Source organism: Artibeus jamaicensis, unplaced genomic scaffold (assembly GCF_021234435.1).
Source record: "Artibeus jamaicensis isolate MK-2021 breed Jamaican fruit bat unplaced genomic scaffold, CSHL_Jam_final contig_525, whole genome shotgun sequence".
Lineage (NCBI taxonomy): Eukaryota > Metazoa > Chordata > Mammalia > Chiroptera > Phyllostomidae > Artibeus > Artibeus jamaicensis.
In genome coordinates, this window is record NW_026521874.1 from 5,050,045 (window position 1) to 5,069,129 (window position 19,085).

General features: G+C 41.3%; 1 protein-coding gene and 1 non-coding gene across 7 annotated transcripts in view; both read right to left on the minus strand.

Moving 5' to 3' along the window:
* ATXN2 (ataxin 2) overlaps positions 1 to 18,765 on the minus strand; it is a 100,864-nt gene extending 82,099 nt beyond the window's left edge. For 4 of the 6 annotated variants that reach the window (XM_053669823.1, XM_037133448.2, XM_053669822.1 and 1 more), the window contains exon 1: positions 18,041 to 18,764. In XM_053669823.1, coding sequence (XP_053525798.1) covers positions 18,041 to 18,699 — 659 coding nt within the window. In that variant the 5' untranslated portion in view covers positions 18,700 to 18,764. Of the gene's footprint in view, positions 1 to 18,040 lie in introns of all 6 variants that reach the window. The other 2 variants (XM_053669824.1, XM_037133451.2) reach the window with 2 other exon arrangements.
* On the minus strand, positions 8,953 to 9,060 carry LOC119040483 (U6 spliceosomal RNA). Its single transcript, XR_005080866.2, has one exon. It is a non-coding gene; the product is annotated as a U6 spliceosomal RNA (small nuclear RNA).
* Positions 18,766 to 19,085: the final 320 nt, after the last annotated feature.

Below are 19,085 nucleotides of genomic sequence, written 5' to 3' on the forward strand. Positions count from 1 at the left end.
CAACTAATAATGTACAAGGAATGATGGTATTAGTAGGTTACCGTTTGATAACCACCACCATAACGGTTTCAAGCAAAAATTGCCACTGGATGCTAAATCTAGTAAAGGAAAAACGGGGTATTTAAATGAGTATAGTCACAAAATAACTCCCCACAAGATATTCATTAATGATAAAGTGAAAAACAACTTTATAGTGAAGGAACCTAGCAGACACCATCCTAATTAAGTGATCCAAGTTAAGCACACTTACAATGAGACAAATGCATACCATGTTTTTAAACTCCTGATATCATACAACAGAACACATGCATCACTTTCTGCACTATTCCTGTTAAAAATGCATAATCTGAATTGAATCACAACATCAGACAAGCCCTATTTAAAGGACATTCTACAAAACAACTAATTTCCCAAAGTGTCAAGTGATAAAAGACAAAGAAAAATGAAGGAAGTACTTCAAAGAACCCATAAAGACATGACACCTGAATGTAATTTATAATCCTGGAATGGTTCTTGGACCAGGAAGAAAATTATTTATTTGCTGTACAGAGCATTAGAAGAACAACTGGTAAAATTTCACTAAGGCCTATAGATAATAGTTTGACATAACATTAATTCACTGTGGTGTTATAAAAGAATGTCCTTATTAAAAAATACATTTTAAAGTATGTTGGGCTGAGGAGCACCATGTCTCTCACATGTTTGATAAAATAATTTTAATATATTAAATTACATATGTATATTTTAACATTAGAGAAAATTAAAAATTTATGTAGTGAAATGTTACTTGAGATAGGTGAAGTGTATAGAATTATTTGTACTATTGTTGCAAACTTTTCTGTTAAGTCTAAAACTATTTATAAACAAATATTTTTAAAAATTAGTAACTATTGTAGCCCTGATGAGTGCAGCTCAGGTGGTTGGGCATCTTCCCTCAGTGCAAAAGGTCACTGGTTCCTGATCAGAGTACACGCCTGGGTTGCAGGTTGGTCCCCGATTCAGGGCATGTATGAGAAGCAACTGATTGATGTTTCTCTCTTCCTCCCTCCCTTCCCATCTCTTTAAAATAAACAAATAAAATCTTTAATGTAAAAAAAAATAATAAAAATTAGAAACTGCTGTTATTTAAATAGACCTTGTATCTTATTTTACAGTTAACTTCAAAACACTGTATTTCATCTTATTTAAATATACTGGGTTGGCCAAAAATTCATTTGGTTTTTTCCCCTAAGATGGCTCTAGCAGCATTTAGTTGTCTTAACTTCATTCAAAACAATTTTCTTAGATTCTACAGTGACAGCTGTCATATCAGCATGCATTTAAAAAAAAAACATCAAAACTGGTGAATTTTTCTACAGCCATTTTAATACTGAAGATGGAAGAAGATATGCAACATTTTTGGCATATTATGCTTTATTATTTCAAGAAAAAGAAAGATAAAAACGCAACTTAAATGCAGGAAAAAGATTTGTGCAGTGTATTGGGGAAGGTGTACTGAACGTGTCAAAAGTGATCTGCAAAGTTTCATGCTGGAGATTTCTCGGTAGACAATGCTCCGTGGTCAGGTGGACCAGTTGAAGTTGACAGCGATTAAATCAAAACATTAACTGAGAACAACCAACATTATACTATGTGGGAGATAGCCGACATACTCAAAATATCCAAATCAATAATGTTATTGGTGGAGATGAAAAATGTGTCTTTCATTTTACGGAAAAAACTAAACAGACTTTTTGGCCAACCCAACACAAGGAAGAAAGCATTACTGACTGCAAATATCAGACTGAAAATAAACATGGTAAAGAGAAAAAAATTAGAATCTATGACTTTTTATTTTACTATCCAAAATGTCTATTTTGGGGAGGGAAATAAAAATTTAATCCCACCCCACCTACTCAAATGTTACCTTTCCAAGAAGCCTTCCTCGAACCATGCCATCCCGATCAAATATATGGTGCTCTAAGTCTCTAGATTGGAATTTAGCATATCTGCCTTGCACTACAGTTGCTGATGAACCCGCCATATGCCCACTACTCAGTGTCTCATCACATGGTCCTTTCTGTGCAAAGCAGAAAATGATGCTCCCATAGGGAGCATTTGGGTCACAGACCCAAACAGGAGAAAACTGTTTGGTCCACAGCCATGCATTCTTGAAAAGTAGAAGGTACAGAAACAGATGTAGCCCCAAACAGCACATCGTGTGGCAAAATAAACACCTAGATTACTACACCCATCATGCCTTTTCTAGGAGCTCTTGGATGAAACAAAACCCAAACCACCAAGGTTGACAGCAGTATCATATTCACCTTTATATCATCTACCAAAGTTAGCACAGAGGACCTGTACATTGCATATGATATACACTTAATACATGTTTAATAAGTCAGTACATGAGTCAAAGCAGAGGGGATAGAAAAAAAGGAAATGAAAGCTTTCAGAATAATCGTTCTCTAAATCAAGGGTCAGAAAACTATAGGCTTGGCAACCTGCTTTTATCTGGCCTCTAAAGTTAAGTATGGTTTTTAAGTTCCTAAAGGGTTGTTTTAAAAACGGAAGAAAGGGTTGTTTTAAAAAAGGAAGAAAATCCAGGAAGAATATGTAACAGATAAGTTATATGGCCCATAAAGCCTAAAATACTGGGTTGCCAAAAAGTTCATTTGGTTTTTTCGGTACAATGGCTCTACTAATGCTTCATTTTCTTTTATATCATTAAAAACAATTTTGTTAGACTGTATTGTGACAGCTGTTATATCAGCATGCATTAAAAAAACTTTTTCAAAATTGGCAAATTTTTGTGCAACCATTTTAAATATTGAGGATTGGAAGGAGATATGCAATATTTTCAGTGTATTATGCTTTATGATTTTAAGGAAGGTAAAAATACAACTGAAATGCAAAAAAGATTTGCGTAGTGTACGGAGAAGGTGTTGTGACTGATCAAAGGTGTCAAAAGTCGTTTGTGAAGTTTTTTGGTACTACTGACATTCTGGCCAAATAATTCTTTGCTGTGGGGCTGTCTTACGCACTGGAAGATGTTTAGGAGCATCCCTGGCCTGCACCCACTAGAAGCCAACAGCAGAAGATAGCCAGCACACTAAAAAGACCCAAATCAATGAAGTTGTTGGTGAAAATGAAAAAAATGTGTTTTATTTGCAGAAAAAAATAAATGAACTTTTTGGCCAACCCAGTGCCTACTATCTGGGTCATTACCAAGAAAAGTCTGCTGACCTCTGTGCTGAAAAAAATGTGGCTGCAGTGTTAATGACTGCAATTTAAACAGAGTCTATTGCTGTTTTACACAAACCAGTACTTCTAAAAAAAACTTCTCAATAGCATTAAATACTTGTCATAAAAGTTTAATGTATACATAATAGAAAATTGTCATCATGAGTCCTGGCCAGATACTCAGGTGGTTGGAGCATTGTCCTAATAAGCCAAGGTTGCAGGTTTGATCCCCAGGTCAGGGCACATGCAAGAAGCAGCTAATGAACGCATTAATAAATGGAACAAGAGATCAATGTTTCTTTCAGTGTCTGTTTCTCTCTTCCCCTCCCTAAAATAAGTATATTTTTTAAAAGAGAGAAATGTCATGAAAGTGCCCTTATTCTCATTTAATTATTTTTAAGCTTTATAATAGAATCCAATTGAGGTTGATCTACCTATTGATAAAACATTAAGTGTGTATTTTAGTCCTGTATGTTTGATGACAATGCTATGAGCAAGTTCCATAAACCCAAGAACTTTGTTCTGATCACTAAATCAAAGCACCTAGCATAAAATAATGAAGGGTTAAACTGCAGATAGATTAAAACAGACTTGAAACATACAAAACAACTTGTAAACCTCATGTGAATCCTGATTAGAACAAAATGTTAAAGAAAAATAAACTGATGAAACACTCAAACTGAAGCTTCTATCTTGTACAATAAAAAGAAATAAAAGGCACAATGATTGGAGAGGAAGAGGAAAAACTGTCTTTAAAAGGCCACATGCTCATTAAGGCAGAAAATCCTATGAGAATGTACAAAGAAGCTGCTATAAATAAGAGGTTAGTTAGCAAGGCTAACTCAAAATGGATCAATGACCCAACCATAAAAATTTTTAATTAAAACTTTTAAAATATGGGAGAAAATCCTCTTTTAGAAAGATTTTATTTTTATTTATGTTTAAATAGAGGGGAATGGAGGGAGAAAGAAAGGGAGAGAAACATCAATGTATGGTTGCCTCTTGTGCTCCCCATACCAGGGAACCTGGCCCGCAACCCAGGCATGTGCCTGACTGGGAATCTAACTGGTGACCTTTCGCCTTGCAGGAAGATGCCCAACCCACTGAGCCACACCAGTCAAAGTGGGAGGAAATCTTTATGACCTTGGGTTAGACAAAGATTTTAGAAAGGACAGAAAAAACAGAAACCATAAAAGCAAAAAATTGATACATTAGACTTCATTAAATTTTTAAATAGTCTATTCTTTGCAAGACACTGTTAAAATGAGAAGTCAATTCACAGATGAGGAAATATTTGCAAAAGATATTGATAATGGAGGAACAAGTATGAAAGACACAGAGATGAGGACTGGGGGGGGAGAATGGGAGGGAGGGGGGAGACCGGGGCGGGGGGGGGGGGTGGGATGGGAGAAATAGATAAAAAAAAAATGTACTTGAAAAGTAACTAAATAAAATTTAATATTTAAAAAAAAAGATATTGATAATGGACTTACACACAAAACATATGAAGAATTCATATAACATTAATAAAAAGATTTTAAAAATCCGTATAAGTGTACAAAAGACATATTCATTTAACCAAGTAAGATCTGAGTAAAATTAAAGACTGACCATAGCAACTACTAGAGGGGATGCTGAGCAACTGAAACTTGCAGACACCACTGGTAGGAAGGGAAAATGGTACGGCCATTTTGGGAAAAAGTCTGGCAGTTTCTTATAAAGTTAAACATACTTATACAATGTAGCATCCCACTCCTTGGTAATCATTCAAGAGCAATAAATGAGAATGTTCAAAGCTGGTTTATTCATAATAGCCAAGAACTGCAAACAGCCCACATGTTCCCTATCTGGCAAGCGAATAACAAACTGGGATAATACAGCAGGCCCTCTGTATCAGAGGGTTCTGCACCTGCAGATTCAATCACAGGTCAAAAACACGCAGGAAAAAATGGCTGTGGCTGACATGCACTATGCAGTTAGGCCTAGAATTGGTGTGTCTATAACGAAGAGGTGCAGACTTTTTTTTTATTATTCCCTAAACAATACAGTATAACAACTATTTACACAGCATTTACATGGTACTAGGTATTACAAACATGCATGTGTTAATCGACTGTGTTTTCAGTAAGGCTTCTGGTCAACAATAGGCTATTAGTAGTTAGGTTTTTAAGGAGTCAAAAGTTATACATGGATTTTTGACTGTGCAGGGGATGAGCACCCCCAACGCCTGTGTTATTCGAGAGTCAACTATAATTTTAGCATTCCTTAAATCCCGCACAAGTCTTCTTCCATTGTTCTCACCTGCATATGTCTTTTCAGAAATGTTAAATACAATAGTAAGTCATTCCACCTCTGCTACTTTCTAACCACGTAAATCTAAACAAGTCATTTAGTCCCTCTGGGCCTTAGCTTCTTCGTAAGTAAAATAAGACAGGGCAACAGATTATCTAGGAGCATTGTGTGTGTCGTAATAAAATGGGGAAAAAATCACACACACAATCCCATACATATACACCCTAGAAGAATAGGAAGCTTATGATGTGGTCCACTCACTGTTTCCCCTTCCTTTCAATCATGACCCTGATTGACTTTCACAAGTTTAGATCAGGAGGCTTCTCAAACGTACTGATTTCTGTGACTAGCCAGTGGCTATCCCCAAAACATTAAAAGAAATAAAACCCTTAGCAATATAGTAGACCTACCTTCTGATGAAAACAGTCAATCTCCCCCGCAAGATTTCTTTCAATTGTGTAAGACAGAAGCAACCATTAGCAGCTGAAACATACCAGAAATGGCAGGGGCAGTCTGAATTCTCTGACTTGTCTCCCGCACTAGCACGTAAGCTCTAGGACAGAAGAGATCTCGCCTGGCTTGTTCACTACTGCATCCCCAGAGCCTGGCAAACCAAGGTACTCAAGAAGAAGAAAAAGTTTAACTATGGAATGCCTAGAAAATAAATGTCACGTTCTTCTTGAAATGACAGCTTTTCCTTGGCAGGGTAAGCTTGTCTACTTAATAAAGGAACCAATGCTCATATAACCAATAGGTAATTTGCCACTCATCAAGTATACAAAGTTGTATAAGGCACTTGCCCCTCCATGCCCTCAAGATGCTCTAAATCTAAAAGGAAGGCAACCCAAGAAGCTCCTTTACCTCCAAACAAGTTAGATCCCAAATACTTTGTTATCGAATGTGAGATACACATGAAAAAATCTCACACATCACTAGGCATTAAAGAAATGCACATTCAAACCACAATGAAACACCACTAAATGACTGAAATTAAAGATTAACACACCAAGTTTTGCCAAAAAATTAGAGCCGATAGAAATCTCTACCTGAAACTACTAATACTGTACATCAACTGTAATAGAAAAATAAAGTACTTAAAAGAAATCTCATCTATTGTTGAGGGGAATATAAATTAGTAGTCACTTCAGCAAACAGTTTGGAAATTAACTTTTAAAATTAAATACTTGCCCATACAACCCAGAAATCCTATTTCATCATATTTAATCAAGAGAAATGTAATTGTTATGATCACACAAAATCTGCACAAGTATTCACAGCAGCTTTATTTATAACAGCCAAAACCTGTAACTCAAATGTCCATCACTCAATAAACAAACTACGGTGCATGCACACTGCTAACAGAATACAACTCTGCATCAAAGATGAAAAGCTACTCTTAACATGAACAAACTTTAAACTTCTGTTATGAGAGAACCTAATCACAAAAGGTTATACTGTCTGGTCCCATACATATGGCATTCTAGAAAAGACAAAACTATAATAAGAAACAGATCAGTAATTGCCAGGGCTGGAGGAAGGAGGGGACTGACAGAAAAGAGGCTCAAGGAAACTTTATGGGGCCGTATTTTGTGTGTGGCAGTGGCTACATGATTATATGTCTCTCAAAACTCAAGAACTATACACAAAAAGGATGAACTTTATGTAAACTATATCTCAATACATCTAATTAAACAGCAATCTGCCGCAATAAGGAATAGAACTACCTAGTAATTTGAGCTAAATCACAGTGCACTGAGCAATGAAGAAATGTTTAGTATTTTGTGTAGCTACATGTTCCTAGATCCAAAATGGACAGGAGGAGGTTATGAAGCTTGCAGACCCAATACATGGACATTCTACGGGGCATCTCTTAGTAACTGCCTCATGTGTCACTGTAGATTGCCAGGGCTGTCCAACCTTTTGGCGTCTCTGGGCCATACTGGTAGAAGAGGTGTCTTGAGCCACACATGAAATACACTGAAACATGTAATCACAAAAAAACTCATAATGTTTTAAGTAAGTTTATGGTTTTGTGTTGGGCTGAATTAAAGCCATCCTGGGCCACATGTGGCCCTCGGGCCACAGGTTGAACATCCCTGCCGGCTTAGACCCTTCAATCAACGGACTGTGAAACTGTAGCATTGCTTGTAGGTCTTGACAAAAGTTTCAGCAGTCAAACTGTAACTACTTTAGCCTTCCCCCAAATTTCTCCCATCCTTAGCTGCAAACTTCCCAGTTTTCCCATTTCGTTCACTAATTCTTTATCATTTGCTGATTACTACTGACTAAACAAAAATGGTACTTTTGGATTTCCGTCCTTCAGAATAATTCGTCCTGTCCCAAGCCATCATTTTCTTACTACTTACAATTTTTTAAATCTCTCATTTCAACTATGACTAAATGCTGACACTGTCAATACTCAGTACTGCTACGCTTGTTGAAAATGATAGCTTTGACAACAAACTAAGCTCACAGTAAACACACAGAATTTAAAAACAGCCAGAATGGTTGCCTGTGAAAAGTCCATAAAGAAACAAATGAAACACCATCTACTGGTGGGGTTAACCCACTTATGCTGTGGGGTGTAGCTTTGCTCCTATCTCAGAGTTCATCCTAAGGAGAAAGTCTGTCAGTGGAAGAGCTGCTGCACTTGAATACACGGTGCTGTGCAATGAATGCCAAAGCTCCAGGAAGAGGAAGGAGTCACATTTTCCTAGAGCAAATATGGTGAGACACTGTGCAAGAGGGAATCTGGGCTAAGTCTTTAAAGACTTATGTTTAAGAGGACAAGGCGACTAGATTGGAAGAATCTGATTTATGCTGGAGAATAAATACAGTGTGGGCAGTTTGTTGAGGGACTTGACTTTCAGGCTGAATAGTCTAGATTTGATTCTATGAGTAATGAGAGCCACTGAAAGTTTCTCAATAGAAAGGGGACACAATGAAAGGTACTTGGGGAGACTGTCATGGCTGTGAAGTATATATGAAGTATCTGGACAAGAAGTGACCGATCAGAATCTTGCAGAGGTACAGTCGGTCAGCAAATACCATCTGGTACCCAGGACAAAAAAAATCACCCCACCCCCTTCTCTATTCATGGCTTCTCCGAGGCCAAAAGAAATCTCAGTATCCTCTACACAACACTCCCATCAAGGAGAACTGGCATATGAGGTAAAACCTGTTTGCCATCTAGGCTAAGAAACACAAGATACCCACAGAGGAAAGAAAAGGAATGTCTGGTAGAAACACTATAGTTACTTTACTTTTATTTTGCTTTATTATTGTTCTATTACAGTTGTTCCAATTTCCTCCTATGTCTCCCCCTCGCCCCACCCTGTTATCCTGTCCACGGGTCATTTATACTTGTTCTCTAACTAGACCCTTCCCCTTCTTTCCTCCTCCCCCCGCCCTCTGGATCCTGTTTGTTCGTTTCCAAAAAATAGGGAATGCTTCAAGAATCTGCGTCATCACCCTTGCACAGGAGCCATACTGATCTTCCTTGTATCATTCCAATTTTAGTATATGTGCTGCTGAAATGAGTACGAGTTACTTTATTTTTTAAAAAGAACACACTTCCACTTAAAATATATGTGACAGAAAACAAAACAAAACAGCCATGGCTGGTGTGGCTCAGTGGTTGGGCACCAGCCTGAGAATCAAAGGGCTGCCGGTTCGATTCCCAGTCAGGGCACATGCCTGGGTTGCAGGCCAGGTCCCCAGTAGGGGGTGCATGGGGGTGACTGCACACTGATGTTTCTCTCCCTTTCTCTCTAAAAGATAAATATTTTTTTAAAAAACAGCGAAGTGGAGCTTTTGCTAACTGTAACATTTAGAAAATGATTTTTTTCTGGATAGGTGAATCTTTTCTTAGATTACTAAACAAGAAATTTTGAAAACAAGTCTTAAGAAATACATTAGGAAAAAAAAGGAACAAGATTCTAAAGCCAGCCATGCAGCCAATGGTGGGAGTACACAACAAATGACCTCTGTGGCCTCAGATTCCTCACCCATAAAGAGAATGAGAACTAAAAATCACCAGGGCCACTCCAACTCCAAGTCTGCATGATTCTAAACTACTGAGGGTTTGCTATGTGCCACGAGTGGAACGTAATAAAAATGCAGTATCTCACTTTTGAAGAAAAATATTCTTTTCTTCTTTTAATAGATACGGATACTGAGCCTGAGAGCGAGTGGCTCACCCATTCATTCAAACTCATAACTAACTCACTGGTGAGCCTGTTCAGGGAAACTGGGATACAGTAGTGAACAAAAATAAAGTTTCTGCCTTCCTAATTTTTAAAACTTTTTATTTACTGATTTGAGAGAGGAAGAGACAGACAGAGAGAGAGAGACATCAACTTGTTGCTCCATTTATTTATGCATATATTGGTTGATCCTTATTGTGCCCTGAGTGTGACCAAACCCACAACCTTGGCACATCAGAACACTCCAACCAACTGAGCTATCCAACCAGGGCTCACAGAGTTAAATTTTAGTTACCAAGGGGTGAACCCCAATTCTATCCTGGACTGGGGTTGCCATATAAAACAAAGGACGCCCAGTTAAATTTGGATTTCAGATAAATAATTTTGTCTTGTCTAATGAAATCTGGAACATTTAAAAAAATATTTTATTTATTTGTTTATTTAGAGAGAGGGAAAGGGAAGGATAAAGAGTGGGAGAGAAACATCAATGTGTGGTTGCCTCTCACATGTCCCCTGCTGGGGACCCAGCCCGCAACCCAGCAATGTGCCCTGCCGGGGAACCAAACCGACAACCCTTTGCTTCACAGGCCCGTGCTCAATCCACTGAGCCACACCAGCCAGGGCTGGAACATCTTTATACTAAAAAATCAGTCACTGTTTATCAGAAATTCAATTTTAGCTGGGTAATCTTTATCTATTTTCTCAATCTGGCAACGCTGGCCTACACATAACCACAAAACCTTCCTCCATCCTGTTACTGCAGGACATCTACATGGTGACTCTGACTACGTCAATGAAAAATTACTTTATACTGCAGCACAGCATAACACGAAATAACACAGAAGTTCTTTAAAACAATTCTTATGCCCTTAACAATGCAATGCGTTTTAACATCATCCATTCTTTTTCATTTTTTCGAAAAATGCTTGTCATGACCCACTAGAGTGGTTTTACAATCTACTAAGGGGTCATGACCTGCAGTTTAAAAAATACCTCTTTGAGAGATATGAAAAACAAGTTAACCTTGTCTTATGAGTCGCCCTTACAAGAGCGCCAATTAACTACATTGTGCTGTGAAACAGTAATGCCTCTGGGGTCTACTACGGCACAGAGCTAGAAACTCACAGTCAACCAGGATGCTGTGCAGTCATGGGTCACTAATAACATTTCATTCTATGACAGATCACATATATGACAGTGGGCCCGTAAGATGATAATGAACTCGAAAAATTCCTATCACCTAATGTGACGCATTACTCACATGTTTGTGCTGCTGCTGGTGTAAACAATCCCACTGCACCACCAGGGGTATAAAAGTACAGCACACACAATCACAGCAGTAGGCTATACCATCTAGATTTGTGTAGGTCAACTCTGATTTCACCTAACACAGGCTTCTCGGAATGTATCCCTATCAATAAGCAGCTCATGACTACTTTTTGAGCCCTCCTATCCCTTTTTTATAATGCTCCTATCTCTTAATTATCATGCTGTTATTTCTAATGGCAGTCAATATGTTTCCCCCTAAAAGCTTTACCTCTCTACTGGCTATCTGTAAATCAAAAAAAAGCAAACTACATAGAATCATGTGCAAAGTAAAAGCAAATAAACTCTGAAAGATGCCCTCAAGGTTTACCTTTCTGTAATCTGCAAAGATTTTAAATCTTTTGTGTACCTGATTTTCAAGTGTGTTTCGGGAATAAACAGTTAAAACTACACAAGGTCCACAAAAAAATGTTTACAAGCCCCAAAAGAAAAATCCATGATCTGGTTCAAAACCAGCCCTTTCTTTTTTAAAAACTAAAACTATAATCAAGATTAATCTTGACTACTTAAAAAGCTTACTGCTAAGAGTATTTTTTAACGTGTTCCATAAAAAGCAGTACAAACAAAAACTGGCAATCCTAAATACTGACAACAGGGTTAGATAAATCCTCTCAAGGTAATACTTAACCAGAGGACAACATTCTAAAGGTCTGATACACTTGATAATAATAAGCCACACTCATTTATAATTACCTTGCAGACAAGCCTCCTACCACAAACTGATGGGATTTATAAAGACTCCATTACAGGACGCCACTTTATTCAGTCCCGAAGAGCAGTTAGCTATTAATCACAGCATGAAATTGATGCTTTATAGTCACTTGCCTCAACTTCAAGGCTTAAAGTATATCTATGTAAGAAGTTTTTAGAAGAAAATTTCAAATTTTCATATGCATACAACTGCAAATAATTTTCGGCAAATAAAACCTAAGGTTAATAATGGGTGTGGCACATCTTCATAGATAACTAAGATCCATAGCAATACTAACCCATTAAAAATAACAAAATCAAGGAATTAGCACTGAAGTAGACTTCATATCACATATGTACAGAATTACACTTATTTTTTTAGACTGCCTATTTTAGTAAGCCAAATTCAAGGTTACAAAAAGATATACTGAAGGACAAGACTATATGCGGTTTTATATTCTTTAAAATACACAACATGATTTTGTTTACATCTACATTTATTTAAAGGAAGGGAGGTCATAAACTCTACAAATCCCCTACACTAAGTCCCCTAACCTTTCAAAGCTTAGGGTTTTTCCCATTTAATTGTAAAATAAGATTTTGTTATTTCATGCTCTGAAATGCTCCAGTTTTAGGGGGGAACAATTTAAGACAATGATGCACACCGCTGAATCCGACACAGTGTACCAAGTGATGCCACTTTGTTTAGGATCCGCATGTGCACGTACGTGGACACTCACGAAGAGCCCCAAAGGTGTATGCCAAATTTCTTGCAGTGCTTCTCTCAAAGGAAAGATTGTGGCAATTTTAATTTTATGGGAATTCGAGTTTTTCTTGTTTTTTGATTCTCTGCATTCTTACTTTTCTACAATGAGCATTTAAAGCTGTTTTTCAATTTACTAGATAGGACTTTCAAATATAACTGACCTAGTACTCATTCAAAGACTATCTCAGTTTATTAATTTCAACAACGAATCTATTCTGGACACTGGTTCAAGTACATCTCTTTTCTGTATTATACTATAAGCAGGTAAATATCAAGAACCACATCTATACATGTCTGAAAGCTCTAAACCTATACATATGTAATACGTATTACACAAAATACTTTGAATTGGTGTTTTAAGTAACAGGAAAGTAGTTTACAACACACCTGCCTACGAAATTACAGCTCTGCTTTATTTGGCAAACATCTCTGTGCAGAATAATACTGTTCTACATAGAATATTCATCTCCAAAAGCAGAAGAAATTCTTTTTGAATAGGAAACCATACTTTAAGGATATTGAAAACAAAATATACCTCAATCTATTTCCAATCATAAGTCATGCTAGTAAAGGTTATGAGTTCAAAACTGTCTATATTACAAATTCCAGGTTTAGATCCTAAAATTTTTCGAAGGCTTTACACCAGCTTCCTATTCAATGATAAGTAAATTTTCTGGTACAAAACATCCCTTTTCTCCAAGTCTGTCTAACATCTAAAGAGGCATAAAAACCTAGAGAGGAAAGAGCACTTTAGTTTACTTTAGTTAGTTATAAAGACCATTGTATCAACCTCTTAAAATCTTGGTACAGTAACAGTCATAGATGACCCACATACACTGTTAAAATTAAAAAGTACCTTCACTTAAAAAGATACAGTAGCAGGCAGGCCTGTTAACAAACTCTATCTCCACTGAAGTTGTCACAATCATTTGAAATAGCCACAAGAATTTCGTTCAGGCTCAACATTTTATACAATTATCAAAATACTATTATTATTTAGCCCAAATAGAAAATTACATTTCCAGGAAAAAAATTCTAAAGGCTTACAATTCATTTCAAGGTATAAAAACACTGTTATGATTAATCTAAGTTCTAACACAGCTGTAGCTATTTAGGACTAAAAAAATCAGATCCTCCTTTAAGTCGAAACATATGGCTATTAAATAGCTATGATATGAGTTAACATCCCCTGTGTAAAATTGTAACTGTCTTTCTAATTAGAGAAACACAGAAAATACAAGTTTACATTTAACAACAACAAAAAAAGGAACACCATGACTGATACCATGAATGTTTTGACTTTTCAGAAGCAAATCTTTAAGCAACTAGAGACTTTTCTTTGATAAGCAATATGATGTAGGCTTCTGCCCAATGTTAAAAAGTGAATTTTCTAGTCCTGGCTCCTAGGTGTGCCTCAATGGATTGAGCACTGGCCTGCAAACCAAAAGATTGCAGATTCAGTCCCTGGCCAGGGCCTGGGTTGCAGCTGGTCCCAGTCAGATTCCTGAGCGAAGCAACCTATCAATGTTGTTATTTCACATCAATGTTTCTCTTCCTCTCTTTCTCCCTCCCTTCCCCTCTATAAATAAATAAAATCTTTTCTTTTTTAAAGTATATTTTCTCTAGATATTGGAATGGAAAGTTAAACTGATAAATAAGCCAACAGAAAAACAAAAATGTGCCTTTTAACAGGCAATCACAGCTTGCCTCTAATGACCTAGATGCCAATTAACTTCTTTGGTTCAACTTCAAATGTGGTTATTATCAATACCCACATTAAAAAAAATGAAATTAACAAAAGATGATGCAGTTTAAACCTTATACATTACAAATGGGGCTATGTGACTAACTAATCTAGACAAAGAGCAAATGGCTACCTACCTCACCTTCTTCAAAACTTTCCTCAAATGTTAGCTTCTCAGTGAGGCCTCCCCTAATCCATTTAAAATCAAAACCCACTCTCCTCCCCCAACCTCCCATATTACACCCTTACCTTGTTCCCCTCTCATCTCTTAACTCTTATCTAATGATACAGAGTTTGCTAATCTAATGTCTTGTTTATGGTCTGGTTCATCCCATTAGAATGTAAACAGCAAGGCAGCAGCTATCTTCTATTCACTGATAGATCACAAGCACCTGTACCTGCCTTATACATATATTTTCAACACTTGTGTTGAATAAACGTAATTTTTGGCTCTTCTAAAGGCATTTAAAGAAATGAACATCTCACTGACATTTAAATGGAAGCATAATGAACAATGAAACTAAATTGTAGCATAATTTCTAAACTGCAAGGCCTTCTGAGAAAGAAGCAATAAAAGCACTATCGAAAATTACTAAAACTAAAACTTTTTATTCACCCTTAATCCCATCAAACAAACTCTAATGTTGAAGTATTTAGACGTGAGACTTTGGTTAAAGGCTGTAAACCCACCCCCCTTTTTTAAATGGAGAAAAGGAAAAGATACCGGGTTAACCAGTAATAATTCAATGGTGCCATGAAACTATATAAAAGTTACCAAAAATAAATTAGTCATAGGGTAGTAGCTAGTAAAATACACTCTGATGAATGAGAGAAGGTAACAAAACAACAAACCACCAAAAAGCTCTAGAACAAGTTCCTCAGGACTTTCATTCTTCTAGGTAGTAGACATCAGCATAACAGATAAGAAACCGTGTTTCCTCATTAATACTAACAGTCAGTTTTCGGTGCAGCTTCACACACACCATTTCATTAAATCCTCAGAGAAACCAAAATCACAAATATCATCAGGTAACTGACAAAAGCACTTAATAATGTATGCACTTTAACAGTTAAGTGTAAGGTTCCCCTTGAAAATCCCTCACTGTGTCTGACACACTACAAAGAGACCATCTACAAAAGAACTACCCCCTTAACCCAGGAAACTTTGCTACAGGGCACAGCTAGCAAGAGCCTTGAAAACCTTCAAGCCCTTTGACCTAGTAAAGTCACTCCTGGGAACTCTCTTTAAGGAAATAATTAGACTGAACCAGAAAGCTATTAGTATAAAGATGTTTATTGCACCATTATCTATAGTAGCAAAAATGTGGAAACGCAATTCCCAACAACGGAATGGTTAAGAAGAAATTTTTTAAAAAGTGATGAGGGAAAAAAAAAAGCTGAACACAAAATACGTCACTAAAACTACATAAAAATGAAAAGGTAAAAAGCCACAATAAGGATTGAATGAAGGTAAAGTTATGTTCAAACTTTAATATTGTGGTTACGTTGTTCTAAAGGAGTAAAAGCCACCTTCTGAAATGTGACAATTAAAGGCAGAATTTTTGAAAGCCATTCAAACCAACTATTCACCCTCCCCCACAAAAGACCCAGAAGTCAAATATGGAGAAATGTTGTGTTGTATTACTTAAAGCAGACACGTGAATTTCCAGACTTTCAAGAATATTTTCTATCTCTAAACACGTCAAACCCAATGCTGCATTTTCTTCTTTACCGTTGGACCCGCACACTTATTTAACTGAAGATACATTCCAACCCCAGTAAAGACGCTCTCAAAAGTTTAACTGGTTTATAAAGAACCCAGATAAGTGAGTCAGAACTGAAAGAATTCTACACGTGCATTAACTAAATATCTGCACAAGAATAGAATTTCACATCACATGAGTCCAATAAACAAAACATGTCTTTATCAAAAAGAGTAGGGCTACAACTTATGTCTCAAGAACTTAAAGTCTGAGAGCCAATGCAACTTAAGTCTTAGTTTTAATTCTTATTTAAACGAGTTGACTCTGCTAGATTTCTGATTAATATCTAAGGGGGGGGAATGCATCATCCTTTTGTAGAAAAATTGTATTTAAACCTTCCCCACCTTTCTCTTCGGATGCCACTGACAAAGGGCAACGAACTTTAAGTTACAGAATCCTAAATGGATTAGCTAGAAAAACAGGCACACCTTTTAAATTAGTTTAGCTGGATACATCTGTAGGTGTTTCAGAGAAGGGAAACTGCGCGCGAAGGAGGGTAGGAGTCAAAAAACCAATGTTCTCCCCGCCCCGCCCCCCCCAGGCAGCAGCACTACAATACTTAAAATTCAGCTCGGTTCCTTCTTGATGGGTAACTTCTGCTGTAAATGAAAATTCTTTGGAAATGGACTGCTAAAAACCTGTTTTCAAAAAGAAATGGGTGAAGAGGAAAAATGTCCCTTTATCCCACCTTCCAAGGCCTAGAATGTCCGTCTGCTTGAGGAGGACCCCGGTCACCAGCCGGCCCCGCCGCCTAGGCCCGGCGCGGATGGGCTCGGGCACGCGGGGCGGCCCTGCGTGCCCTTGGTGCGCTCTGGCGGCGCTCCCCGAGTTAAGGGCACTGGCCACAAAGGAATGGAGTCTATTGACATTTGCTGCCCCGTCTGAACACTAAGCATTTTCTCACTTCTTGAAATACGAACTGACCCCCACCCCCACACTCACCCCCTCCCAGGTCAGACCCGGTTACCGGAGACGACCCTGCGCCCCCCGTTTCTACTACCAACCTGAGTATCGGGGGTCGAGGGGGAGACCCCGCAAGTAAACACCCGCACTTCTGCATCCAGGAGCCCGGCCACGTCCCCTGCTGGAACCCCGCTCCCCTCGAAGTCTCCGAACTCGGGGCGGGGGTCGGGGGGCCACGCGCTGCGCGCCCGCCCCCCCCCCCGGTCCCGCCCGGACTTCTGACGCACGCCGGGCCGGCCCCCGCCCACCGCTCCCCAAAGGCGCCTTCTCTCCCGCGGCCTCCGCACGGCACTGCGGCTCGGCCACCACCCGCGCGGGAGGCCTTGCGGGGGAAGCAGGGAGGCCGGAAGGGGGCCGGGTCCTCCCCACCCCCAGGTGCGGGAGCTCGGAGCCCGGCCGCCGCCTTCCCTTTGAAGGCGGAAGGGTGCAGGGACCCCTGCCCACCCGCCTCAACCCAGGAACAGGCAGGGGGTGGCCGAAGTCACGGGACGAACCCTAAGGACCCCAGATGTGCCCCGAGGCCGCCCTGATAACGGTGAGGGAGGGACGCTGCCCTAACTGCCCCCCCTCGTTAATCCCTCGGGGGGGGGGCAAGTTTCTGGAGAAGGAACCAGAACCCCAAGACCCTTCCACGTTAATGTTCAAGCCGAGGGTGGGGGCGCTGCCCCAGCACCACCCCCATCTGGAGCGGAGGAGGCATAAAGGCGGCGGAACAGGGGCTGACAATTGCTGAGACCTGTGAACCGCTCCCAAACGCCTAAATGGAGAGGGGGAGGCTGCCCAGTCCTTCCATCTTGACCGTTCGGGGGAGGGGGTGGGGTGCTGCAGGCGGCTGGACACCGCCTGACATTCCCGGAGGAAACGCGCGGCGCCTCCCACCCAACCCCCGGGCTCCAGACCCAAGCGGGGAGCCCCACCCCCACTGCGGGCCCCCGGCCCACCGCCCCCCCACCTCCGAAGCCCGGCCGGTCACGGGGCGGGGACGGCTGTGCGGGACGCGGGGGAGGGGATGCGAGGCCCGGGCTGGGCCCGGCCCGAGCGGAGGGGGTTGGGGCGCGACACCCACCTGCCCAGGCCCGGCCGCCCGCCGCCAGAGCTCGCCGCCACCGAGGAGGAGGAAGCCGCGGCCGAGGATGAGACTGAAGGCGATGACGGCGCGGCGGCGGGCGACGTGAGAAGGCCGCCGCCACCGGGCTTGCGGGCATTGGCGACTGCGGGTGGTTGCTGCTGCTGCTGCTGGGGCTTCAGCGACATGGTGAGGGGCCCATATATCGGCCCGCACGCCGGGCGGGGACAGCCGGGAGCCGGGCGCGCCGAGGAGACGCCGGAGCGCGGCGGGGACGCGCGGGCGCCGAACGGGGAGGCGCGGGTTAGCGTGGCCGGGGGGGCGCCCGGGCCCGCGAGGGGGAGAAGGAGGACGACGAATGGGCGGGGAGGCCCGCCGAATCCAAGGAGCTGCCGGGAGCCGGGCCGGGACGCGCCGCCGCCGTTGCCGTTGCTACCAAAACAGTCTGAGGCGGAGGGAGGCGAGCGCTGCCCAGAGGGAGGGGGGCCGGGGCCGGGCGGAGGAGGGGCGGCGGAGGGATACGGGTCCGGAGCTGCGATGCCGCCGCCCCGCCGCTCTGGCCTCGGGAGCGAGCGCCGTCCGGGCCACCTTGCCGCAGGTAGGCGGCGAGGCTCGATGGCCGCTGCTGGGCCCCGAGGATCTGCGGCCGCCGAGCGCATCGGGGGCCGGACAGAGAGAGGCTCCCCGTAGCGTTGCCGGGTGGGCGCGGAGGTGCGGGAATGGGAACTCTTTACCGGAAGTCGGAAGGGTCGGACGGAAGCAGAACGTGAGGCGGCCCCAGGGCCGGGAGGGACACGTGAGAAGCGGGCGCCGCGCTGGGCCTCGTTCGTGGGGGTCGGGCGAGGGCCCGGCGGCCGGCCCTGCCCAGGTCCGCCCTCCTCGAGGCGGGTCTGCCCTTTGGAGAGGGCGTGTCTGTCTTTGCCTGCGGGGCCAGCCTAGTACGGAGGACTTGAGGGAAGCGTTTCTTCCCCGCCCCCCAATATTCCTTCAACGTCCTCAGACTAAGAACCCGAGATTGCCCCCACCTGATGCAACCTAAAAAAAG